Below are 27,812 nucleotides of genomic sequence, written 5' to 3' on the forward strand. Positions count from 1 at the left end.
TTTGATAGAAGGTTATAAAAGAACACAGAGGAAAAGAAAAAACTAGCTGACCACGCATTTTTATTTTCAACATCCTAGATACTTAGATCTAAACATCAAAACACCATGACTCAACTAGCATATCTAAATAATTCATGTTCAGCAAAACTCACTCTGTACATTACGAACTGCGTAGGTGTCAACCGGTAGCTATCACAACGTATGAACTAATATGCAAGGCAAAAATGGTAATGTTCCAGAAAAAGAAGTGAAACAACAGACGTCAAAGTGAGGAATTTGCCATTCTTCCAGTGTTATGCTAGTATGGCTACCGCCACTTGCTGCAAAGACCAACAAAATAAAAGGGATGTGTACTGGGTCTGGCTGTGATGGGGTTAATTTCATGGGTCAAATATCCTAATATTACCCTGAAATATCCTACAGTTCATTGGACAAACATTCAAATGTACTTAATCTCTCATTTCCTACCTGCAAACAACTACAGGATTACATCAGCCATCATTCAAATGTTTGCTTTCCTCTGCTTGCATTCATTTTTAAAACGTGCTCCACGTGGTTCTTATTGTAAGGTTTTCAAGGTACCAAACAAACCCTCCAGTCCTTACCAGGAAGGAATGCTAACACACAGGTTTTAGGGAGTTTTAAATTTAGGAGTTATGTGTTGTCTTCTTAAGGCAATGGAATAATTACTTTGAGGTATCCTAATTTTGCATTATACATTGATACTAAGATTTCCTTTGTAAGCATCTCTAATTACAAAACATCTAAAATGCTTTATATTTTACTAAACTATTAATCTGACTTAGTTATTAATAAAAAAGGGGGAGGGGTTAAACTTGGATCATAATGAAGTAACTTTTTGTCATAGTTTGGTTACTCCCACCTTTCAAGGTCATGTGCATGGACTTCTAACAGCAGCATTAAGCAACCAGTTAAAGCAATTGTTTTGTATCCAAATCATAGCAAAACCATCTACTTTAATCCCAAAGTAAGACCCAATATTACCCAAAACAGCTCCTTTTTCTTTTTCTTTTTTTTTTTCCAGATTGATAAGGAGGCTACCACTAGCATTAGAACATCAGCTTCTGTACACACAGTTTTAACCTGGAGAGCCAACATTAACGGTGAACTACCCAGAGGAGCCTTCACAGGCATCAGTACTACATAACTTCACCACCGGAAGAGTAACGAGACTCTGAACTTTTCTTTATCTTTTCTTTATTTATGCTTGGACTTCCAGCACTGCACAGCAAGTACCCAGGGTCTTCATCTGTCCTATATCAGACTGCAAAAACACAACGGTTTCTCAGCTGTCCTTGCATCAACAAAGCAAACACATTCAGCAACCCCTTCACATGAGTAGTTACTTCTATCTTAAAAATGCAGCTCCTCTTAAGGATTTCAACTAATGCTTCTGGTTTATAAAAGATTAAGTGCAATCAGTTACGCTGAAAGTTTATAATGCAGCTCTTGGATTGTATTTTCTGTGCACACATTTACATCAGGCACACGAGTTATATAAAATAGTTTGGAGTACAAAAATATGGTTATAACATAGGAGTACCAAACAGCACAGAATTAAAACAGTTTTATTACCATAATACCAATTTATATACAGACCCTCAAATTCAGGAATTTTTAATTTGAAGTATTCTTCCCAAATTGACAACTGTAGTGTACACTCTAAAAAACTGCAAATTAACAACACAAATCTATTTCAACCCCTACGCTGTCTATGCAGGCTGCACCAATCCTCTCTCTTGCACACAAAAATGTATTATAAATAATTTTTCACAAAATGTCATGTATGTCTTATTGCACATTGTACATGCCAATATCTAAAAGAAAGGCTCAAACCCTTCACTTGATAACTAATGGTTTAAATAACTAGCAGTTACTTGTGCTATGAATACTACTGCGTTTTTCAGGCTCTAATCATAACTGATAATTTAAAGAAAAAAGCAGAACAGAAAATATGCTTTAAACTGTATATCTTTTGTGAATGAAATAAGCTTCTTTAAATTTATTATTTCTACTTTATAAAGTTATTAAAAATATCTGACCCAATTAAAAATCATGTTTCAAAATTTCCACATTTTTTTTTCCATTAAAAATTTATCCATACAACTGCTTGTATAATCATATGTTCCTTCTGTTTTGCAGAATTCGGTGTTCCCCTCCTGTATTTACTAAAGGATCAAGTTATGTATGTCCTAGAGTTAACTACAATGATTAGTGTCTCAGTCTCAGCTCTGCCAGGCTCTCCAGAAAGGGAGGAGCACGTCAGAGCACCAGAGCAGGTAGGTTGGCATAAAAAGCCACAGGGCACAAGTTGCCACTACGCATCAAGGTCACGTATAGTTTCTGTTAAGTGGATCTCTAGACTAAGGAATATGAGTAATTTACCGTTAATATGTGGGTTTATGGTATGCTGCAGTAAAATATGGCCACTAAACAAAGAGAATGATTCATGTATGACAGAAAACTTGCCAACTGGTAAAAATGCCCCACTGGGTAAAAATCTGCGTGTTGAAGGTTAAAACTATGGCACAAAGGTAAAGGTTAAAAAATCAACTGATCAAATGTTTTGCCATGGGTTTCCAAAGCTATTAGCCGTCAACAGCTCTAGAAAGGGGTAAAACCAGCAAAACCAAACTAAAATTGCACTATTACAAAGAAACAAGTCCATGAAAGGGAGAGGCACCAGCTGCAGTTATGGGACAGCCACTTCAAGAAGCCGATTGTTTTTTCGTTTGCAAGTTGGGATGTTGCCATTTTTCTGGCTGCCTTGTATGAACTTCACACACACTTTGTCTTGTCTGAACTGGACCAGAAACCTAGGGGAGGGAATAAGAGCGGTGTTAGTTAGAGGTGGAAAATGCATGATCAGATTTTTTTGAAGTCTTCTTGAAGTCTTTCTGAAGGCCTTTCTTCCATTCACGGCTATAGCTACAAAAAGACACCTGATCCTGCTTCTCCAGGAATAGTTTATAAACAGTGTAATAAAATTAGAGAGAAAGCTGAAAGCATCATTAACAGTATTTTTGGTCATTTATTTGTACTCTATTTTCATCCATCTACAATGCATCAGTGAGCTAAGTACCTTTTAAAACCAGATTCTGCAGACTAGTCGTCAAAGAAAAACATTTAACATGGTTGTTGGGTTTTCTGTTCATAAAATAATATATATAAAGCCAGCAAAGCAACAATACTGATACTACTTTTTGTCCATAGAGAATTTTATCTTCTTACCATACCATACAGAAATTAGTCATACCAACAGATTCTTTGTCAGGGAAATAAGCTTTTCTCCCACTTAAAAGCGGATAAACGAATATATATACATATTAGTACTCCAGCTACCTTGAGTAAATGCCAGACATCTATCAATTCCCTCCAACACCATTACCCCTGTGACTTAGAAAAAGTTCAGCAGAGGGCAGCTGAAGCCACAACTCATAAAGCGAGGGCTTAGGTTGGTACAAAACCCACGAACGCTCAGTCGAGGAGGACGACTGCTCTGTCTGAGCAGCATTTCAAAAGCTCAGCAGAAATCGGGGTGAATGTTGAATCCTTAGGCCAGGAGTGAACTTGTAGTGTGTAAGTGTTTCTGAATATCTCAGTAGACAGGGAAAATACTGTTAAATCTATTTTATAGCTGAGACTTCCAGGTCCACAGAGTGCCTTCCTGCTGGCACATCAGAAATGTGCTGCAAAATAAACTCATTGTCTTCTGGATTACACTTACTTAGCATATCTAGCATTTTAACAACTCTCTTATTTCTAATACTTAGTTAGCCTTTACAGCTCCCTGCTCAGCAATTAGGAAACTTCATTTCCTCCTCAGCAATCTCCAGATTTAGATACTTCCTACAGTTCAAGGTAAATTAATCTGGATTTGACCCTTCATTTTATACTGGGTGAGAAATTTCAATGACTTTGAAGAGTTGCTTTAAAAAAAAAGAAGAAAAAAAAAAAAACATGCTCATTCAGAGCATCAAACTTCTCACCAATCTGGACAGCAAGATTAAAAGCAATAAGCAGGGCAGTGCTGCTTTTTGGCTCACATGCAGCTGACCTAAAAAGTCCTTTCTAACCCAGCAGATTTTCCCTTTTAGCATCCTTAAAAAGTCTTCCAGCAGAGGCCAAAAACTTCAAAGAATTCATCCTCCAGCCGGAAACCACAAATCAAGCTGACGGCATTGCTCAGGGGAGGAAGTGGCTGTGCCGTGCCGCGCCGCCCCGCAGCCCCGCTTTCCTGCTGAACAGCACAGGCGCTCCCAGATTAACTTGTTCAGCGCTCCCCGCCAGGCGGGCATCTGGAAAACGTGAGTTAGTCACAGAGCCATCATCTCCTGTCACCAACACAGCATTTTCCTAGACCTTTCCTAAGTCTTCAAGCCTTGCCTACGAGCGTGCTGGCAACCTAGGCAGGCAACGTGCGTCTTTGGAGTAGAGCTGGTCCTGCTCCTGGGCCATTGCTCCAACATAACATATATCCTATAGCATTTCTCTGACTAGACATAGTCCTGGACCAAAAGCATTTTTGCTTTTAGAACTTCTCTTCCCAAAAAGTAGTGTACAGTAGTCAAAACGAGGTCAGATTTTCTCCTCAATTCCTGGTCATGCCTGTATCTAAACTCTGGCATGGAGACGAAAGTAAAGCTTCACCGTGAACAGAGATGGGGCTGCTCAAAAAGAAGCAAACAAAACTTAAAATTATTTAGTCTGGATAAACTCAAGAGCAATACACGCTTGAATGGTTTTAGTCTCCAAAGCAAGAAACAAAAACACATCCCAAAATGCAAGGCTCCCAGAAAGCAGGCTGTTGGCCAGACATAAGGCAGGCTGGCAGGCCAGACAAGTGCAACGTATGCTTAAATTTTGTTTCAGTGCTTTATTCCTCTGTAGCAATCACTAAACAAGAAACTTACTGGGTACAGCCACAACTCTCCTAGAGGCTAAAAAACACATGCTTCAGCAAAAGCGAACTAAATCACATCTGGCAATGGATGGAACAAAGGAAAATGGCAGATGTAATTTTCAAGGAAATAGCAAAATCAGCCTTTATATAAACCCTCAAATCTGAACAGATACAAACTGTAATCACCATCAGGACTCTAGAATACAATCAGTGCCGTGCAGCCAGATAAAAGGTTCAATTTTTGCCTGTAAAAACTTTGCTTCACTGACATTAAAGGCTTCCAAATGTTGTTCTTTATTCAAAGTGAATAAATCCACCAAATCAACACTACTGAAATCAGGGGGTACTTTGCACAACAAACTGAATGCATAAAAACAGTGGACTAAGTGATGGAGCCCTATTCAACCGACTTCATGAATTCACACAAAAATATTTTTATTCCATGACTGCAAACACTGCAAATTCAGTCCTCACTTAAGGAAATATGAAACTGAACCAAACTATGAAGCAAACAAACAAAAACCCCAGTAACAAAACACCAACAACTGGTGGCTAAAGCACCATAAGCAGGAACTTTAAGAATATATTTTTCACCATCACAGAAAAAAAAAAGGTAGAGCTTTATAGACAAGCATTTAGTGAGGTGCTTCTCACTCTGCTTTTGTTGTTTTCACTGGAACTTGACACCCGGTGTCCACTCTGCCTAACTGATACACATCTCAGAGGAACACGTGAAGTTTTCAGTTCACACATGAAAGGATTTCTTCCTATGCACTGTCTCTTAACTGTATCTCATGCAGTATTTCTGCTTCACAGCTCTATTTGGAACTACGTTAAGAAAAGGACATTTTCTCTTACGATTTTTGAGGGAATAAAAGCCAAAAGGAACACTAGAAATGAGTTCTCATTGAATATTGGAAGCTTATATACAAGTACTCTGTCAAGAGAAAAGAAGCATTAGTTACACAGTAATGTTTTGTTTCTCTACCATTAGATACTCGATTTTTTAGCACATTGCATTGAAGGAAATGCACTTGTAAGCAAACAAAAGACATACTCATCAGAAATCTCAATGTTGAGCTTCTGCTTGGTTTGGCTGAGAGTAGTGCGGTAAAGTTTAGTGGCCATTTCGATAAGGTGATCGCTGCTCAACAGAAAATCCCCTTTAACAGCTGCTCCTGAACCCTGCAACAGGAAGGAAAGTAGTTAAGCTATTAGTCCTCTGTCTTGTAAATGAAACAGGGATGCAGTGCAGTGATCAGGCTCAAAATACAGTTGACTCTTAAACTACAAAGCTGTTGAGAATTAATAACCCCCCTTTCTGAGCCGAAAGGAAGGTCACCACCTGTCCTACATTGTGGTGTTTCTGTCTCCCTCTCTTGGCCATGCCACAAGGAACTTTTATTTCTTTTTCAGAAGGGAACAGAAACCAATTAACACCACAACATTTGGACGAAGGGGGTCAGTGTGAAAAGCCACTATATATAGCATTCTTCAAATCCAGTTAAGCCAGAACACAAGTGCCAGCATAATGATTTTAACAGAGCAACGCTGACAGTGCAGCAAAGTAAATATAGCACCAAACCAAGTTCTTTGGAGCTGAGTAACCAAATGAGCTGTGCCATAACATGGATTTATTGGAGTCACAAAAAGGGGAGAGAAATATTCTACCAGAGTGGCAGAAAGAATTATACAGGGAGCTAGAAAGGAAAACACAGTCACAAGGTATATGAAGCAGATTAAAGGCTCATTTTACTAATGGAAAACGCTAATCCTGAAGAGGCTACAGTGAAAAATGAACTCTGATGTTCACAAGTAAATTATCATTCAGGATGTTATAACCGTTTATCATTCCGAATGCAGCAACTGTTCTCATTTGGCTCCAACACTTTTAAATCAAAGTTTTTTGCAGATGTGGTAACTTTTAAAACCAATGCTTTAAACCTACAAGTTTACCACTTTGAATGCTACAAAACAATAAAGCATTTGGATATTGTGGCATGCCAAACAGTCACATTACTGGAATATAAAGTTGTAACCAACCTCCTTGAGGTGAACTGCAAAGAAGCCATCGTTTTGGGAGCTCATGGACACTTTGGTAACATCTCCCAGTGGAACCTCTGACTTGATATTCCCAGACTTCTGATCCGCAAGGAGAACGTTATTTTTGGTTAATAAGAAAATCCTGGACGTAGCCTGTGAAAATACAAAATTGCGAACTATTATCTACACAAAGAGAGAATTGGGCTTTACTGAGCACCTTCTAGGAGTACAAATAGTTCATAGCGTTAATAAGCTTGGCCCACATAAGTAAATACAAACATTTGATGTTCAGTAAAAGCTTCAGATCAGTTAAAATTAGGTCAAATTTATTTGTGTCTAATTATAGATTGAGCTCTATATGAGCTTAGCTCATTTTGGCACATACGCTTAGATATAAACAGTTTCTTTAATTACTAGCTTACAGTTATAAAATCCAGAAACTGGAAGTCAGAACTATGCAAATCGGGATAACCTCATTTCTCATGCTCTACCAATCCCCAGGAAAACCAGCATTCCCTTTCAGTGACAGCCATTTCAGGACTAAGCCTCGCTTAATTTACCGTTATTGACCTAAACTGTGTCACAACAAATTACACAGGTATTTTTTCCATGCTATGTTATCCTCCCTATATCTATCAGAATTTTTCTTTAGGAGGATGCACATTCATGCTTTCAAGCTACAAATATTTCTAAAGCATGAACATATGTTCTTAAGTTAATATTGGAAAATAGTAAGAAACCTATATTTGAAATGAGAGCTTTATCTAAATAAACAACCTTCTGAACATGTGAGAAATGAATCCTTATTAAATGATCATTAAGGTCCCTTTCAACCCAAAACATTCTACGATTCTATGAAAAGTGTATTTAAAATTGAAATTCCAAATAGCACAACTTATGTTTGGTGTAAATCTATTCTGAAATGTAATGATAATGAATTATATAGCTTCTTCTCCCATCAAATTTTAAAGAAAAAAATCTTAGCCATTATAGTTAAGATGTGGCTGTCTAAAGCACATAGAACCATAGCTCATTATTATTATTATTATTGCATTTTTTCTTTTGTTTTGTTTTTTAAACTTTGAGACTCCTATCCCGTGCGAGTATAAGAAAGATATTGTCTTCATTTAATTAGTTCCTTCCAAACTGAAAAATTCATTTGGCATCAACAGCAGACAACCTGATATCACTCCTACAAATGCATAAATGACATATACATCTAAGAAGTTGAGATCTACCAGTAGCAATATTTAGACAGATACGGTGACAACAATTACATTTAGTAAGGGAGGATAATGCTTTCTGTTTTAATAAGTATAATTTAAATGCAAACTAAGTTCTGTGTTGGCAGGAAAAAAAAAAAGTACCCCGCATATTTAACTGCTTTAGTTAAATGATACAAGAAACTTGCCTCTTAATTCCAAAAAGCTTTTAATATCAATCAGAAGGCAGGCACAGCTAGCAAAGTATGCCACTCACAATTTAAAAATGTAATTACATGTGATAATCAGGAACTTGAATGACATAAGTTAAGGTTTCCAAATATTTGAACAAGAACAATATTTTCTAAGTATTTATTTTCTTCAATTGGCAAACAAATGATCTACGTTTAGTACAAAGACTGCATTTAGTTGTGAATCAATACAGCCTGTTACCAGTTGATGAGATGCCACTTTTCCTTGCAAAAGTCACTGAAAAATTCAAACCCAAACAAGATTTTAGAAATCTTTATGTAAATTTACAATGGGTGTTTAGAACCACAAATTTACATAAATCTAACATTTCCAGTCTTGCTGTTAAGAAATCTACCCTTCTGGATAAAGCAATGCCATTTTGTTACCTTCCCGTTAGCTCTATTGATCTTGTTCACAACTTCAGCAATAATGATCTTCTCATCCACAGCATCCTTAAGTTTTTTGTACTTGGGGTTCTTGCTGATCTCCAGGTAAGCCCCTTGAAACGGCTGCCCAACACTACCGAGCAAAAAACACAGGAGAAACAGAGTTAAACAATGAATCTCACAAAAAAAAACAGGCACTGCTCCAGGCTTTGTGGAGTCAGGAGGTGCACCAAATTTCACCACTTTCAACAGCTCTACGCTGACAGAAGCTTCCTTAATCTTGGATACACCTCCTGCCAAGGAAAGTCATCTGCTGCTTCATTTTTAGCAAAAGACCCAGACCCAAACAACCCAGAAACCTCTGCTCACAATTTGTGTCTATTTTCAACAGCAGCAAGGCGAAATGATATCCTCTTGTGTAACAGAATAATTAGAGCCACTGAACGCAAACAAGACTCGTATCGTGGTGTTTGCTTATGCAATGTAATTTGTCCTTGCTCCTGCTGTAGAGCTGGAAACTGCAGCTCTGCCCAAGACACCTGGGGTTGGTACCAGGCTGGTACACTTGGGGCATTCAGCGCAGCGCTGTTAGCGTTAAATCTGTGCCATGCGGGCATGACACATCTGTTGGGATCCACTTGGGAAGTCGTACAGAGTAGCGTGGATGTATCTATCCCCCAGCACGTTATCCCCATGAAAGGAGAGAAGGATACAAAATGGAACGCATTTTAGACACGGTCTCCTTTACGTATTAGCAGCACAGTACTGCTGAAGGAAGAGAAACTCAGCACTGAAGGCAGTAATAGGATATTTCTTTTCCTGCTCTGGAAACATTTTCCAATTAAATGGCTCAAATTTTTATGGATATCAGGCACATGTACATCCCTGTACAAGCAATCAATTTTGATGCAAGATCACCCGGTTTGTGAAAACGGAGGAAATCCACCTTCAGAAAGAAAAGCGCCTCTGTTTCTGTGCAGTATTTCAGAGAGACAAGAACTTGCCTTGAAGATTTGCTGCTGCTTGTTGTTAAATGCGCAGCAGGTCTTCGCCCAGACTCCCTGTACTTGCAACCCACCCCATCCTTACCTTAGGGCTGTGTAACAACAGCTCCCCTATCAGTCACTGCTTGTTTTGTTTAGAAGTCACTTTAACTAATCACTTTGATTAAGTTACACTCCAATTACAAAGTACTTTGCCAAGACAAGAGCCCAAAAGGAACCACTATGTTATGTGCAAGACCACTACCTTTCTAATTGTGTCTCCAGCACACAGGAAGAGAAAAGGAAGGGCACTGGTATTTTAGTAATCACCAGAAGTCCCTCTCTGCTCTTAAATAAGGATATTACATGCAGAAAATTAGCCACATCCTTCAAATCATTATCAAACTAACTAATCAGAAACTTTATACAATAATTTCCTCCACCCATTAAAAGAAGAAGAAAAAAACACAACAGGAGCTAATCAGCTCTGAATACAGTTTACAAGGGAAAAAGAGATGAAAATGTTTCTAAATTAGCGAGGGGTGGGGAGTGCTTTCTAACTTTCCACTAAGTTGCAGCTCTTTTGCTTTTGTTTTTATTAATTAGTATTATGAAACCATAGTCACCACAACCATAGGTTCCCTCTGGATTTTGTCCCTGATCAAATGACAGGGATTTATGAACTAAAAGTGGGACAAATTAACAGTTGCTTTCTACCACATTTACCACTTAAGAATGCTTTGGATAGAAATCGCTCAGCTCTACACTGTGTGATATTGCATCATTCAGCCTTGGTCTTTTCCTTGTGTCCAAGTTACCTAACCAGGGAGACAAAATTCCTTCCTGCCCTCAGAGCTCTGCACTGATCAGATGTATACCGACTCAAATAAAACTGCTTGCTCCTGGAGAAATTCAGGGGCGCCATCTTTCTCTTTTCCCAACAGCATAAAAAGAGACCACAAAGCAAGTACGGAGCAAATCACAAGCTGACATACACAGCCATTAAGATAGTGATCTGCTGAAGGGAAGAAACAGAAACACGGACAGAGCGCATTACAGGAAAAAGGGAAATGTCTCAGTAAAAAATGAAACAAAACCAAACCAATAAAATGCACAAACACCCAAGCAGTGCTTTTCTACGCATGGAAATGGCCCCATCAACTGTTGCCAGATCCTGGTCCTGTCTTGTTTAACAATGCCTTGTTCCTGCTCAGTGTTCAAACTCTGGTGTATAAAATAAATCTCTCCTGAGATGGATGAAGCCTTTGTTTCCAAGAAAAATACAATTTCTCAGTTCATATTCACTTAGAAAGCACGATTTAACTTCTTTCAAAGACACCAGATCTCTATTTTGCCAGTTTTATTGAATACAAAAAATGCATGCATTGCTTAAATAAAATCAGCTACTACTGCACTTCTGTAAGCAATATTAGCTCCACAGATAGCAATGACCAGAATTTGTCAGGTTTTAGTAACTCATAATCTGAGAACTCATGTAGAGATGTTGCACGTTTTTGAAAGTCTCTAATTAAAAAAAAAAGAATTTTTGAAATGGAAATAAATGAGCACGTTTCTTTTTTTTTTTTTAAAAAAAATTCTTCCTTTCAAAAAACTATTAAATTTGCCAATGTATGTAACTTAAATTACCTAAACTTCACCTTAGAGCATTACACTGAATGTACTAATTTTGAAGATAAGAGCAATCCCTGGCATGCCTGATCTGGGAGTGTCATTGTCACTTACAGCCGTTCAGAGCAAACTCTGAGTTTGGGGTTGCAGGAACCAGCGTGACGGAAACTAGGGAAAAGGACAAAAGTTATTCCCTTCTACAAGTTCTCCACATTTTCACTACACAAACAGGTCACAAGAGGTTAGAACAACAAAACGTCATGGTTTGGGGACAGAAGTGCTCAGTAGCACAGGATAAGAAGCCTACAACAACATCTTGTTTAGAGGCGAACTGAGGTCAGTAAAGCAAATGATGGGCCCACAAGTGCTCAGCAATGCCTACAGTAAAATATTCCCAGGTGTTACGAATTGTTAAACTAGGAAATGCACTTTCCTGCCTAAGATAAAAAGCAAAATCTTGCATAGTTTCCTAATCTATGTAAGGATATTGAATTTATCTTACACTAAAAGCAGCAGAGTAGGCAATTACCTGGCTGGATATAAAGCCTTCTTGTCCTTGAAAAGTTCACTTGCTTCCAGTTTTTCTTCATATATAAGCTTCTGTTGATCGGTGAACTGGTCTCTGTACTTCTTACACTACAAAATATGGTATGTTAAAACAAACCAAAAATTATCCTCCCTGTCCTGATCTGAAGCAGCAGCACCACAGCCTGATGTTTGTTTATTGCTTAAGATACACATTCTTTGTATGCTTCTGAGATGACTCAGCTCGACCCTACGTGCCACTCTAGGGAGTAACAAGCCATGGAGGTGTTTTCCTCCTCACCCATTCTATGTACTTCTGAATTACACCAAAAACAACGTCTAAAAGATCTCATTTAAGCAAAACTGGTCTGAATACAGTGCTAAAAAAGGTTCAGCAAAACATACAAGTTCCACGCTTGGGTAAGTTTACATAAGCAGCCATAAAGAACAAAACATAGCTGAGAGGACGAATTTGCAGCTCAGAAGTGAAAACTGTTCTTGACAATTCACAGAAAACATTGCCCACAAGCTCAGTAAAATGTCTCATCAGCACTTAAACTGATTCTCACCATTCCCTCCATATGAAGCTCCAAAACAAATTACAGCTGACCACAGCTCCTAAGTAAAAAATTCCACCGAGTACTTCCAATGTTGGGCCGAGAGCTGCTCCCAGCCCTGGCCGTGGACACAAGTACTATAAGCTACCAATTAACACGCAGCAGGCATGTGGCTTTAATATCAAGTTAAAAGCTGATAGCAGGAAGCGATCCTGTCTCTAGCCCCAAAAAGAAACAGACAGGATAGTTATACCCCTTGCAGGCCAAAGGCAATGATCTTCCAAAGAAATACAGTCATCCTGTCTGGAATGGGAAGAAATGCTTCCTAAAAATAGGCTCTTCAGGAAGGAAACAATCTGCTGAAAATCATGTGATAACTTTCTGTATAGGACCAGAATGTGCCCTACCCTCCACAAATGGAAAATCCTCTTTAGTTCCTTGTGAGTTGAATCCAAGAAAAGGTAAGGTCTCGCTGGCCAGTTTTTATCTATTGGCGATAAAGAAGGCATCTTATTCTTCATTTCCAAGAAGTATTTCTGCATCTGTGATAAAATTGAAGCAAGATGTTTTATTCATGTTCAAATACCAGAGGTACTGAAATAAGCACAGCAAAGCAGATGCTGTGTGATTAAAAGCACAGTTACCAAACTGCTGCTCTCAGCTTTATTAAACCTGACCGTAGATTTAAAAGAGCTGGGCACACTGAAAAATGCACATTTAGATATCCTCAGTGTGTGAGCTTAGTTAGTGCTACTCCCACACCTTCAAAACACTACTATCTTTTCTTTACCACATCAGAACACCGTTATCAATTTTCCATTTGGAAAACGGACGTTTCCTTACAAAGACTATCAAGGCCACAAAACAGCTGTTATCTTTACAAGAAAACAAAACAAAACAAAAAAAGCCAACAAATTAAGCACAGATAACGTAAATACACTTTGTATGGATATATACATACAAGTCTCTGAAGGGTGAATTCATAAATTTTTCTTCCAGCATTGGCTCTGAAGAATTTCCTGTACTCTCTACGGACCTGAAAAGTTAAACAAACCCCTCAAAGTGAATACGAAGAATGAATGTGTTTTCTCTGGTACTCTTATAAATCTTTACGGCAGAAAATACTAAGAAAGAGTAAGAACATGCAAAGTGTCCCCATAAATATGAGCAGTAACTGGGTACACTTCAAATATATGAACCAGACCGTGGACCAAGAGTTCAGAAAATTACCTCAGATGACCTCAGTACAGTCAACTGCACACTGACAGAGAACTTTATACATTTTCCTTTGAAAAGGCAAGATATTCCAATACTGTTGAATTCGTAGCATTCTGAATCTGTTTTCATGGGCTTTTGCAAAAAGCCGGACTGAAAAAAGTAAGGTACCACTGGTGGTACATCTCGCATCATGCCTGAAGTGATACTGAACTCACATTAATTACGTAGTTAACTGATGAACTGTTTCTTTATGATTTCTCTCCTTCAAAATTCTTAAAACATAAAGTTTACTATAATAAAAACAAGACTTTTTTTTTTCAGAGGAGACATATATGACAAAGTCTTCTCGCACAAATGGTCTTCATTCCAAAAATAAAATATGATTTTGGAATCATATATCAAACAAAATATGATTTTGGTGATTTTGGTGTTAAGAGCTTAATGAACAGGTTGCTTAATGAAAGCAAGCTTGATATTTGCTACTAAAATGTATTCAAAAATCAAAAAAGTAATCACTGAGGAGCTCTTTTACAGGTGATACTATGGTTTTATATATCCTTCTAAATGTAATCTTTCAGAGTAGTGCTTTTGCCCTTTGTATTTCTCTTAACATTAATTAGCACAGCATCTAAATTCCTCTCTTAAGAAAACCCCAAACCCCATCTGAAAGAGAGCACAACTGCTCTGGAATTCTGTGGGAAGCCCAGGCTCATGTCAAGTTAGCTGAAGCATCCACCAACTTTCCCAAACTTTGGCACAGCCTGGAACACACCTGCTACAAATTTTGAGCAAAAACCAGGGAAAACATCGTGGCTTCGCATAATTCACCCCAGAGCAAATTTAGTGGTTTTTAGCTAACTTGCTACGTGCTGCTGAATTCACTGTAACCAAAAAACAAAGCAAAATCCATAAAGGAAAAAAAACATATCAGCTTGTAAGAAAAGGAAAAGCTCATTTGGCTTATTCTAGCATATCTTCTACTGCATACTTTGTGTGATGCATTTTAAGATAAGCCAGCATTCTGAAAGCAAGAATCTGTCACCAGTCTGGTGTTAAAAACAAAATAAAAAAGCACAGATAAATGGGCTTTTGCTTAATTGCACAATAGGATTCATCAACAAAACTGAGTGTTCAGCTGTCTTCACTCTGTGCAAATAATGCACATAATTTTGCCCTTCTTGTTTCATAAGAAAAAAATATTAGAGTTCTTATTCAATGATTTTCTGTAAGATTTAATGATCTATAATTGTTATATACCCCATATTTATTATCCAGTGCCAGAAATTAGCACACCCAAAGCTACTCGAGCTGCAGCAATCCCAAATCTCAACATGTTCTCACAGACTTTCCTTAATGACAGTGCTTTATGTTCTCCTTCCTGAGCTGCACAGTGTGCAAATTAATTTGGAGCAAGGGGGTTAAAGCACACCCACAGAGTCCATTTGTGCTGCAGGGAGGCTGTGGAGAAAGCACTGAGAAATGCAAGCACTTCCAGCAAAGCCTACCTCTGGACAGCAGCATGAATGCTATTAAAATCTACTTATCATATAACCCCAAAAAGGGACAAGAATTACTGGCTTAATCTCAACCACTTGCATTGACTTTAAATCTTCACCTCCGTATGTTTTGGGTGAAAATTCGTCGCCGTCAGACAGATGAGAACTGCCTGTGGTAACAGTGGTGGACTGGAACTGCAGACTGGGACCCTGATCAGAAAAATCTGCATGTTTCAGGTGAGGCAGAAGTGCCACTTACACTCCTTTAAAAATACTTTGGAAAACCACACCACAGACGGGCAGAAACATGTTCCAGCTGTAATGTGCCTTAAAGGTTTTGGATTCACCAGTTTTCATTTAAATGCTGCTGTTTGATATACAACAGCCTCTGAGTTCTCAGGAGGGACATATTCTTGTTTGAAAATCATAAAAACAGACCCACTTTGGCAGTAGTACCTAAAGCATGATTCTGATCTGCAGAATGACTTCTTAAAATGGCTCCTTTGTATTTCCAGCTCTGCTTTCCATGTATATATTGTAATGTAATTTTTATATGCATAGCATGCCTATGTTATATATGATTATATACATTTCATACGTATTAACCCCCTTTCATCCTTGCGAGAATAAGTATCAGAATATGGGAGCTGGACTTTTCATTATCAAGTTGTTCCCCTTCATCCTTTTGTAGTGTCCAGCATCCTCGTTAGCCAAAGTGGCACCCAAGCCAGACAAAACTGATTTGGATTTCTGCAGTTCTTCTGGACCATAACCATAAAACCACATTTGAAGAACTATGAGCACAACTCTATCACTTAAATCACATGGGTACAGACCTAAAAACACCCCAAGTTGCCATTTTCATGTCTATTCACAGAGCAGAACTACACTTTTTCCAGATTACAAATGCGTTTTCTTTTGCCAACCAGTCCCTGAAAGCAATGGCCAGAAAACCAGAGCCTGTTGAGCATCGTAGCTCTTCTGGGCACTGGCAGCTGCCACCAGCCGTGGACACCTGCATGCAGTGCCATGCCCTCCCAAGGCTCGATAGAAGCACCAGCACATTGCCATCAGCTGGGCACCGTGCCCTGATGCTGGGCACGGGGCTCTGACATGAGTCAGGCGGCTCTGCCCTGCCTCCCATTCAAACAAGCAGAGGTCACAGTAAGAAAATACATACTTGTAATCTTTCCAGATAGGACCTTTGCCAACGTAGGTCAGGTTTTTAAGTCAGCAGCCAGAATAGAGTCCCTTTAATCTATCATTTGTCTTGCACATGAAAACTGAAATTCCTGATATGACAAAAAAAAAAAACCCTAGCACCTAAATATTGCATTAAACGAGGCACATTCAGCTTTCATATTCTGCTGGAAAGTCCGTGACAAAAGCAAGCAACAGAATTTTGTGTAAAATCATCCTTACTAGCGATTCTCCACACCTGCTCATTTATTAAGTGTTAGTAAGGTGCCACGCTGTATTGAGTTCACGTAGACAGAAGGGAGTGTTTAAGAAAGTACCTTCAGTCCAAGCCAGTAAGCCCAAATGACTGCAACAGCATGCTTACGCCTAGCCTCTTCCTTCAAGCGTTTCAATTCCCTTCGAGCCTAAAAGGTTTAGATAGTGAACAAAAGAGACAGCCCGATGCAGACAGCACAATGACCAGGAAAAGGCTTCTCCCAAACAGAACAGCCAACTTAAAATCAAGGTACAGAGAGACAGAAGAACGGTGTTTAACCTTCAAAACCCGACGTGTCAGTGTGAATTGGTGTTAAGCCACACATGAGGTCAAACAAGCCTCAATTTGCAATTTTTATTTATTTATTTAACGTAAGAGAATTTTGTCTACCTTCTTTATTTGCTGCTAGTGTTTCCGTCTCATCAGGCGTGCACACCTTGCCATCAGCAGTAAGTACCACATGATCCAAATGATGTGCATGAATCAAGACTCACTAAAATCTCACTGTCTTGTCAATCCTTCCACGGGCAAGCACTGGTGCATAACAGAATCAACTCTAAAACTGTGTGTGCAAGGATAATTACTGGCCCTGCACCGAGGGCTTTTATGCTCAAGGTGATTTTGATTTTTATGTGTTTTTTTTTAAAGTACAGTCTCCGGCCTGGTAAATTATCCCTTTCTCTATGGAATGAAGAGGCAAGGCCCCCAGACACAGTGCCTTCCATGGCTGCACCAACTTCCATGTCATCAATAATTCCCACTTTAGGAAAGCAATTTGCAAAGCAAAATCTAAATATAAAGGCACTATATGGGCATCTGAACCGAATCTCACAACTTAGAAGATACCTGGACAGTTGTTACTCTGTTACTTGATTATAAAAGTCAAGTGGAATTAAAAGCATGTTTTTCGCTCATTTAAATGGAACTAAAGCTCCTCCCATACTGCATTGGACAGACAAGCATTCTGCAAAGTTAAGTATTTGTCTGCCTTGTGACAAGGAAGGAAAATGAATACTTGAGGTCTCTGGTTTTTCTTTAAAAGCGACTGATCTCTAGGGTAACTTAGAGAAACTTTTGTTTTAAATGTTCCCTTGGGAAAATATAAAATATCAAACCGATAGCAGGGTTATCTTTTATTAGATACTGTATGTCTTCTAATCTTAATTCAATTTAGATTACAATTAGATGTATGTTTACATTTAAGGAGTAAGGAGTCCATTTTTCATGAAATTCCAGTGAGCCAACAGATAAAGCTAACAACTAAAATATGTTAAAAATTATCCAAATCTTCTAAATATTGAACACATGAGGTCTAACACAATTAATACTATTGCATTAATTTCTGGTCTTGACCTTTTTAATTCTAAAGAACATCTTAAACTCAGGAAAGTACATATCTGTTCTGCAGCACTGGCCAGTTTTATTGGTGAAAGGTGTCAAATTGATGCATTGCATTTAAACAAATGTAGAGGAAACAGTGTCTCTGTCAACTTTCACAGCTACCTAAATAACCAAGCAAAATGAACAGGTTCTCTAGGGTGAGGGAAGTTCTGTACATGTTTGTTTGATTCCCAGGGCTGCCATTTCATTCCATATCTAATAGCCTTATATAAAAATAGCAAAGTTCAAACTCAGCATTATACTTCAGATGTTATCTGAGCACATTTCTTCATCTTGTTTGCAAGGTGTTCGGACAAGACTCCCCGACCTAAATAATAACTGGAAGATGGTTTAAACTTAATGAACTTACAGAATGATATTTTCAACTAAAGTAAGAATTTATTAATTGAAACCAATAACATGTTGACCTCCAGTGAACAGCATTTCAAATGTTCACAAAACCCACAAATGCAGGCTGGGGATTAGCAAGAATCTTTCAGTGGGACTTTGCTTCTGAAAACAAACAGCTGATGCTGAAATTCCTGGGATTTTTCTAGGGCTGTAAGTTTAGAATTGCAAACTAACATCATTTTCTCCTCAGGTCATAAAGCCACGCTTTCATTGTAGTTACTCAAATTTTCTTACTGGTTTAAATCGCAACCAGAGAATCAATTAAACCAATTAAAACTACAATGTAGTAAAATGAATAGCATTGGTTTGGACTTGTAAATGAAGACGGCTCAGGGTACAGAATATACAGCCTGATGAAAATCTCAATTAGATCTCTAGGACAGTGTCACTGAAAGCACTTGGGGGAGGGGGAGGGAAGCACCAACAAACCACAACCTTCTCTCCCCACCACAAACCATGCTTTGCACATTTACATGTAGTTAAATGCATTTCCTCATTTGAGAATACTGGAGTCTAGTCATTTTTAATCTAGTCTAATGGCTTGTTAGTGCAAACCACTACTTGGCTGCCATGCAAGGGATTTCCTACTCTACAAAAAACTGACAAACAGAATGCTGGCAGATTTATTACATGTGGCATGAATGGAGATGGAGGCAATCAATGATCATGCTCTATTATTTTTAAGTCAATCGTATTAGTCATTAATTCTCGCTATTTACTACTGATTAATTGTTGATATTGTTGGGTAATGAAGGGAGGCATGTGACATGTGCATGAAGTACCTTATATCCAAGCCAGTAAGCCCAAATAACAGCAATAGAATGTTTATTTCTAGCCTCCTCCTTCAGTCGTCTCAGTTCCCTTCGTGCCTGCGATGTGTTTGAAAATGGGATATAGAAAAGCTTAGGGAAGAAAAGGTTACTGCAAGTTCCCAACGGTGGAAGAAAGAAAAAGAAACCAGTCACTACAAACAGCAAATACTAAAGCGTGTCCCAGCTTCCCAGATTGCACCAGCTAAAACATGTTAGCAGCAAAGAGAAACAAAAAATCAGCAGTTTAAGCCATTGAAGATATTCCCAGCTAGCTTTATGCGCAAGGGCCTTCTTCATTCTTTGCAGAGACAAACAAGTGCAGGATTTGTTGCCACTTTCTTACCTGGGTCCCATGCCAGTAAGCGGCAATTATTGTGGCAGCCTCATTACAACGCTTCTGATGCTTAAGCTCCCGAAGAAGTTTCCGAGCCTGTAAACAATTAAAAATAACATATTCGACATAATCCAAGATCTCTAACTATCTGTATAATGGCAGTGAGACTTTTCTTCTACACAGTGTATGCCTTATCCCTTTAGTCTGCAATAAGCAATAAAACACAAGAAAATTGCAAGGTTGTAGGTCACGCTTAACGCTGCTGTCAGACCAGGCTTTTATCCACAGCACTGGTACCACAAAAAATATGTTCTCCCTTGAGAGAACATAAAAAAAAATAATAGCTTGAGATGATGCTTTTACCCAGTTTTCTTTGAATAACACCCACGGAAAAGGACAGAACATCAACAGTTAGACTGCCAGAATATTTTTAATTCATTTAAAAAAAAAAAAAAGACAACAAAGTTAAAACTCAAGACAAATAATAAAACCAAATTATGCTAGTTTATTGCTGACAGAGCTTAAAGTCTGCTGGGCAGAAGAGGGCTGTTGACACCCAGGTAGTAACAGCAGTCCTTTTCCTGAACGATAGGAAGGGAACTGACTCCAGAGTTAAACACAGTTTTCTCTTCCCTAAATAGAAGAGAAAGTCACAGCTAGTGGGGTGGAGAAAGGTTAACAAGAAAACAGAGGAGCCCAGGGGCATTTTTTTATTGAGGCTGCACAACAGTTCTTGCTTTAAGCATTGTGGCTGTTTCATGTGGCTGTTACCCTCGCTTTTACCTCTTATTACAGCATCACTCCTTAAGTCTCTCCTATGGCCACAGGATTCTCCGTTCATGAAGAACAAACCTCTCGGAGAAGAAGCAAAGTTGTTGCAAATTGAGCCAGAGGACAAGCAAGCAATGTCGAGGCACTTGCTCACAGTGAGTATAGCACACTTCTGCCCCTCTACTTAGCACACAGAAGAGAACTAAAGACTTACCCCAAGTAACATACTGCCTGGGTGATCTAAACTGTTTATTTTAGGCCTGCTTTCACTGACCCAAACTCATGCCAGGAAGGCATGAAAGGTAGGAGGCTTGGTGCACTTGGAATGTGTTTTCTTACCTACTCCTTAACTCACCATGCAGGCAGAGCTGTAGCAAGAGGGAACTCACCTTCCACCCCCGGATGTAAGATTGTACTATAATAGCTGAACTCTTTATCTTCTGATACTTCTTTTGTTGCTGCATTGGAAATAAATATATGATGCTTACAATATTGCGACTGTGGGATATTGTATAACAAAACATTCTTTACTAACACCTGAAAATATAATTACGGGTAGAAGCCATAAATGTAAAACACAAACAGTTTTTAACAAGCAGGTCAGAGCACAGACTGCGTGTTCAACTTAAGAGGAAACAAAGCCCATCCAACAATGCCACGGGGACAATGCCACTCGCTGTTTACAGAAACAGTTCATGGTCAGCAGCACAAGCGTTACACGGATTAAATGCTAACAGTAACAGCTTTATCTGTCTTTCCCAACAGGGTAGCATGCAAACTGTCACAAATGCTCAAGTTTGTTGGCTATGCTTTTCATCGCCTTTTCACGAGATTTGTGCTGGTCCTATTACCTGCAGCCACTTTGTAACACCAAATACTGATGATAACATAGGAATAGAAAAAAAAAACAACCAAAAACAAATACACCATGAATTTCTGAATAACATGTTGGAATATTATCCCAGTACACTGGTTTGAACAATAAATTTTCAGCACAGGCAAGCATTTTCTATCTAAAAAGCGCAGTTCTCCAGTAGGCTAGTGGTTAGTATCATACTAAAAATGTAACAGTTGGCAAACTTTGCAATAATGCTTCTGGGCTTCACACTCAGCCTGCTCAATCACAGTGAACATCTCTGTGAGTAAGCCAGAAGGACTCAAGACTCAGTAAGGGTCTACAGCTAAGAAATCAACAGTGATGTGAACTCGGTCATGTATTTGTTTTCATTTCGTTATATTAAAAGATGTGTCAGCAGAGTTGTGGCAACCCCGTTTTCAATTCATTAAGATCATGAGATCATAAAGTAGCTGTAGAGGCACTGTGCGATCCAGCTCTGATACTGCTGAGCATTCAATCACAGCAGTTCAGAGAGAGGAGTTCTACAGTGTAAAAGCATTTCTTCTCAGATATAAATAACCACGCTTTATCCTAATCAGCCATACTTTGCTCTCATTATCCAAGATAACTGAACCACATGCTAAAGGCCTTCAAGATGATAAATGGAAGTGCTCATCAACTGAAAATGAGTGATTGTGCGCTCTGCAACTTCCAATTTAAGAAGATGCTTTCTCTCCATTTCACACGCTATTTTATCAGGCTTTCTGATATGTACACAAGGTTGTCTCAGGAAATGTACCTGAGACACTTGAGAATTTAAAACCTGAAAACAGTAAATCTTGTGTGTCATGTAAGCCCACGTTATTCTAACTGAAGAAAAAAGAGTCATCTAACAGTAGTGCTCAGCTCATAATGGAACAGAAGATCCAACCTACAAAGAGGTCTGAAACTGAGAACTGCATCAGTAAAAACTACTGAACTATGATTCTTAAGAGCTATAATTAAAATGAATCCTTGGGATCCTCCCAGGCAGCATTCTTGAGCCTCAAATGCAAAGGTTCCAAATAAGGCAAAAATACAAAAAGCTTTAGGAATGACTGAATTCCACAGAACTGCACACGTAATATTACCAAACATTTTTACGCATTAACCATGTTTTGAGAGCACTGTAAGTACACAGCATTTGGTCCAGCTTAATGGAAAAGGCTCTCCCCAGCTGGGCCACAAAATCCTGCTCTCCCAGAGCTAAAGGACTCTAGGGAGCTTTTTAATTATTTAAGCAAAGGCACAAAGTAAACACTTAGCAATCTTCTTCTATGGACATTTTTTAGTGTTTAAATACTAATATAAAATTGAATTCTTTCAACCCTTCTCCATATAAATTGAGGAAGAATGTGAAAACCCATATTAAATAATAAAATTCTTCTCCCCACCACTGAGCTAGAAAGGACAGCATCTTACTGCGTATCGCCTGTACCAGGCAGCAATCACAATCTGGCTTTTTTTCATTAACAAGAAGCGTGTGCGACACTTCCAACCTCTGTAAATCTTCTCGATGAGAGTAGCCAGGTCCTCCAGTCGCTGCTTTCTCAAATCTTCTAGTTTGAAGAGCTGTGTGTATTTTTTTTTTAAGGTTTTTGTTTGATGTTGGAAGAAAAACAGCAGGGAAGAAAAGAAAAAAACAACAAAGTACAGTTATAAGAGAAATCTCTCCTTCATTCAAGTCCCCATCCCCTCAGACACCTTTTGGTTTATTTACCTCAAGAGCAATGGACAAATACATCAACAAGGTTTATGGAAGATATACTGCCACAAGTCAGTACATGAAAGTTACATTAAACTCAGGCTCACAGTTATTGTAGCATTATATTGATTTTTCCTCAGTCTTCATCAATGTTCAATGTTCATTCATACCAATTTTAATGGGTCTAACGTTAAACAGCATTTTTTAATGCTATATTCCCTACCACTATCTCAAAGCCTGGTATCTAGAAAAAGCTGTAATAACAAGCTAGCAAATTATGCAGTTCATAGCAGGCTATCCTCATGAAAGATGGCTCGATTTTGCAGGGAAAGACATTTTTCACTTACCGTTCTTGGGTTGCGGATGAATATCTTTGATCTACCAAATGAAAATTCTTCTTCAGGGATTTCCAATTCGTTAAACAATACCTCTACACCAGCCCTAATAACAAGTAAATGAGCTTAGCAAACATGACCTCCAGCTCTCAAACTTCTCGGTTTACATATTCATAGATTAATTTATGGAAAGTATACGAAAGCGCATTTTCAATTCTTAAATAGTGCTTGACATAAGCAGATTGAAAACCTAACTCATTTACTCACTGTTTGTTTAGCTGAAGGCAAGAATAATCACTGTAAAGATTCAGAATAATTTGATGAAAAAGGAGCAATTTTCATTTAACAGCATCAGCACTGGCCTATTTTTTCCTCTTACTTCTATGATTTTATTTGGGAAAAAAAAAAAAAAAAAAAGAAAGGGCTCTCACACTATCATAAAAATGTAAAACAAACACTGACAAGCTAATGTTCCACACTACCAACAGCTCTTTATAAATGCCAACAAAAAGAAGGGACAAATCTTTGTAAGAACTTTAACACAGTATAATACTGTAATTAAAACTGTATTATTATCAATACAGTGCTCCTAGCGCTATCCTGATAACTTAAAAATTTGAATTGTAGCTAAAGATAGTCATCTGCTATGAAAGAAATCATAAATCTGATTTAAATCATGTTATTGATAGCCACATGCAAAAAGAATTAAAAGAAGTACATTTGCCTACCCAGGAAGTTATTTGTCAAGGCATATGCGAATATTATGCAATTTAAAATTATATAGTCCATCCAATTGATTTGCAAGAGGTATTATCTCATTGTTTAGCAATCATTATGTAAAATTATTCTTGAAAGGACGGGAAAATTGCATGACTGCCTTCATAGAAATGGATGTTCCAATACTTTGAAAGTTGGTTATTAAAGATAAGTGTCCTTCTGATCATTCCAGTCATTTTCATTCCACTCCCATCTCTCTCTGAGACCCGAATCAGTAAAAGCTGTCATACACTTGAAAAAACGAGGTGATGTCCTTGCTCACATGCAAAAATCTTTTCCATCAGTAGATTAGTTCATCACTAAAACCAACTCCTTTGCCACGGAACTGTATGTTTTTAGACAATTGAAAAGAGTAGGTTTTGTAGAACCAACCCTTTTCCCAATGAAAAAACTCATCCAAAGTCCAGAACAATGGTAAGAGAATGAAATGCAAGTAAAACACTTGAGCTACATTGGCCTACTTGTCAAATTATCTTTAAATTACCTTATTTAAATTTTCATTAAATAAGAAAAAAAAGGAAAAAAAAAATCAGAATGTATGGAAGATAATCATGTTACTCATTGAAACGGGAGAGGTGAGAATAAGAGGGTTTCCTACCTGGCTGGCCCTCTCCAGTGGGGCCAAGTCTGCTTACAGAGCATTTTGTACCTTTCCAGGCACGGCTCATATGCCTGCCTGAATGCATAACCTGCCCTCCTGACCCGGACGTTCTCCAGAAGACCGAGGTAGCGGATCTGGTGGCACACCAGGGCATCATTGAAAATGTGGGCAGCCTTCTTGTCATTGGGTTTGATGCACCTGCAAAGGGAAACGAACAAGGACGCTTGGTTGCAGCACTGCAAGTCAACAGCTATTATTGTAAATTTAAACCTTAGATTTCTCTTGACCTGTCCTCGGATATCAAGATATTATTTCACTTAGCCTAATATAAATTTACCATGGAGTAATTTACCTAATGTAGTTTGGATTTTTTGTCTGAAGATTCTTCATCAAGGTAGCTACCGACGCCTTGAACTGTGACCCTGCCGTCGGTGGTCTCTTTAGATTGATCTTGGCGGGGTTACCTTCGGGGAACAACGCTTTGATAAGAGAGTGACTGGCCTTCCACATGGCCTGGGAGAGGTCACGGTACAGAAGATCGTTATTTTTGTCAACAAATCCTTCCACCTGGTACATAACCTGAACAATACAGAAAAGTCTCATCAGAGCATGTTTTGGACTACATAACACAGGTTAGTTCTAGGCTGCACCAAGACATTGATTTCCTCTTCTTCCTCAGCATTCAAAACAAATGAAAGATGGTCTTCCATAGTAACTGATACACCACTGCTTGCAAATACCCCCCAAAGATCTTTTTTTTTTTGGTTGATAAAACATTTTCTCCCTCTGTTTTAAATCACAAGAGTAAAAATGTCCTTCAAAGTGCTAAGGTTTACTTTATTTGCCTAACTAAACAAGATATGAAACATTACCTGTGACACTGTTGAGAGCTCAGTAGCAAGTTGTTATCCATGCAGTCCTTAGGGGACTGTTACTTACAAGGACTCTTACCAGGAAAACAGTCCAATGACAACAACCATAATCGCAGCTGGAGACCCAGGAGCCATCCAGAGGCACGTCATGTAGATCTCAGAGCACTACTGGCTTTTTTAATTCAGTTTGATTAATGATGACAAGTTACCAGGCTGATAATACAGACTCTTCAGTTTCATGATTTCACAGATAGTTCTGTGTAGATGTGTACTACTGTGTATGCAGAATATCAAACTAATACTGACGTGGCCATATCTCACACAGCAGTAAGTGACTATGAACTTCAGTGATGTTTTTCTTTAGTGTACACCTTTCTGGTTTCTGATAGGTGTGACAAATGCCACGAGTGACAATACTGTTGACATGTGCTTGCTTAGATTTCACAACAGAAGAGTCAAACCTTTGTTGTCCAGTGACCAGATCAAAATGTTCTCAGCTGAGGATGGAAAAACAATCCCAAAATAGTTGGAATTTACTGACCGCTCTGTTGTGCAAGTGAATGTCAGTAACAACTGAAGACCCTCACTGGCTGCAAAGCCACAGTCTGCTTGCTTTTTTTTTTGCAAAGCATCAGGGTATTTACAATTTACCTTGAATTATGACAACCAAAAAATATCTAAGCGTTAATCCTTGACAGGCAATTACAAGATCTCCTTAGCAAATACGTAATGTGTAACAGCTGCCTCAGAGGCTGGAAGTATTGTGTTTCCAGCGCTACTTTGAAAGGACAGGTTATCAAGCTACACCAAAATTTAAGACTGGGAAAACATTAAAATCTAGTAAAGAATTAAATACAACTAGGCAAAGTAAATGCTTTCCAAATACTCTTTACTCTGCGAAAATAATAGTTCCGCAGACTGAAACACATGGTGTAGTTTCAACCCCAACTTTGCTTCAAAAACATAAGTAATCTGTCTCCATTTTTACAATGGTTTTGCTTTTCATTAAGTTATGCTGAACTATACATCGAAACCTATCAGTCTTGTATTTATTCATAGTGCTCATGTTGTAAAAAGCAAAATACATTTGCAAGCCCTCTGTGTAATTTTCTCTTCCATGTTTCAACACACAGACTTTCAAAACAAGCTCAGTTCCTTCAAACATACAAAAATTCCACTTTCTTATCACCCTAACTATTTCTCATCACCATAACCAAGGACTTCACCTAGTTCAATGACAAAGAACGTGCTTCCCAAAATATCTTGCCTTCAGATGTGTGTGAGTTTTTGTCTTTCTAAGCAGTATTTTTGTTTTCAGAGACCTAGCAGCACAAACATTCTACCACTGAAGCACCTGGGACACCAAGCCCCTGTGCTGCAGGGAGCCCTGCCTTTGGTTTTGGCTACAGCAGCACGATCTCTGAAAATCTTCCAGCCAAAAATCACTATCTTAGGTTTAAGTGTGAAAAGACTAAGGCAGGTTTGGATTTTCACATCGACTACTTACTCAGGCAGTCCTCCACCATTACTGTAATATCATTTGATGGATGAGGAGCCTCCCCGTTGTCCCAAACCCACACTCCACACAGGAGCACCACTCTCCAAACACCGCATGCTCCCAGCATCAGTAGGTACCTTGCCAGCATAATGCTGAATCCTGAAGCAGCTGTGAGGCAAGGAGGTGTCATTGAGGAACCGGGAGCACTTGCTCATCCTGCTCTCAAAATGCTGGTGAGTGGCACAGACTTGGTTCAGCTTTTCTAAGAAGGTGTCATCGGTAACAGTCCCCGGTCTCAGGCACTCCTCGTCTAGCATGGCCAGGATTCCAGTTTGGTTCTGCAGTTTCAAGACAGGAGTTTTAGTGTCTGCTTTCATCATGTGTACATACGCATAAAAGGGAGACTGCTCTTTTCTGTGGGACTTCCACAACCCAAAAAAATGTCCCCCAAAGCATCTCAAGGTATGGCCAGTTCTCCTTTACTCATCCCCAATCCCAACAGATTTTTATATCTCCATTTTTAAAAGGCTTTTCAGAAACTGGAATCTTCTAACTTCCTTTTACTTGGGAATTTCACGTCATTTACTCAGACCACAGAAACGCCAACTTAAATGAAAGTAGCCAGTTTATTAGTAAAACCAGCAGACATTTTATATTAATTGTTAAAAACCTTTATTTTCTGATTGTTAAGGAATTTGCCTTGCTAAGTCCATAGGAACTGCTCTTATTAGATACAAGTATTTGTTGTAGTTAAAGCACTCAGTAACG

General features: G+C 38.6%; 1 protein-coding gene across 2 annotated transcripts in view; it reads right to left on the reverse strand.

Moving 5' to 3' along the window:
• Positions 1-982: 982 nt before the first annotated feature.
• MYO1B (myosin IB) overlaps positions 983-27,812 on the reverse strand; it is a 90,909-nt gene continuing 64,079 nt past the window's right edge. The window contains exons 16-30 of one of the 2 annotated variants that reach the window (XM_084289669.1): positions 27,182-27,382; positions 25,027-25,253; positions 24,672-24,872; positions 23,309-23,402; positions 22,679-22,828; positions 20,769-20,837; positions 19,618-19,704; positions 16,733-16,819; positions 13,463-13,537; positions 12,909-13,043; positions 11,949-12,055; positions 8,808-8,940; positions 6,968-7,120; positions 5,982-6,109; positions 983-2,837 (exon numbers count right to left, since the gene is read on the reverse strand). In XM_084289669.1, coding sequence (XP_084145795.1) covers positions 2,714-2,837; positions 5,982-6,109; positions 6,968-7,120; positions 8,808-8,940; positions 11,949-12,055; positions 12,909-13,043; positions 13,463-13,537; positions 16,733-16,819; positions 19,618-19,704; positions 20,769-20,837; positions 22,679-22,828; positions 23,309-23,402; positions 24,672-24,872; positions 25,027-25,253; positions 27,182-27,382 — 1,971 coding nt within the window. In that variant the 3' untranslated portion in view covers positions 983-2,713. The remainder of the gene's footprint in view (positions 2,838-5,981; positions 6,110-6,967; positions 7,121-8,807; positions 8,941-11,948; positions 12,056-12,908; positions 13,044-13,462; positions 13,538-16,732; positions 16,820-19,617; positions 19,705-20,768; positions 20,838-22,678; positions 22,829-23,308; positions 23,403-24,671; positions 24,873-25,026; positions 25,254-27,181; positions 27,383-27,812) is intronic. The other variant, XM_084289668.1, reaches the window with a different exon arrangement.

The sequence above is a fragment of the Netta rufina genome (assembly GCF_964035555.1).
Source record: "Netta rufina genome assembly, chromosome: 6".
NCBI classification, from domain to species: Eukaryota; Metazoa; Chordata; class Aves; order Anseriformes; family Anatidae; genus Netta; species Netta rufina.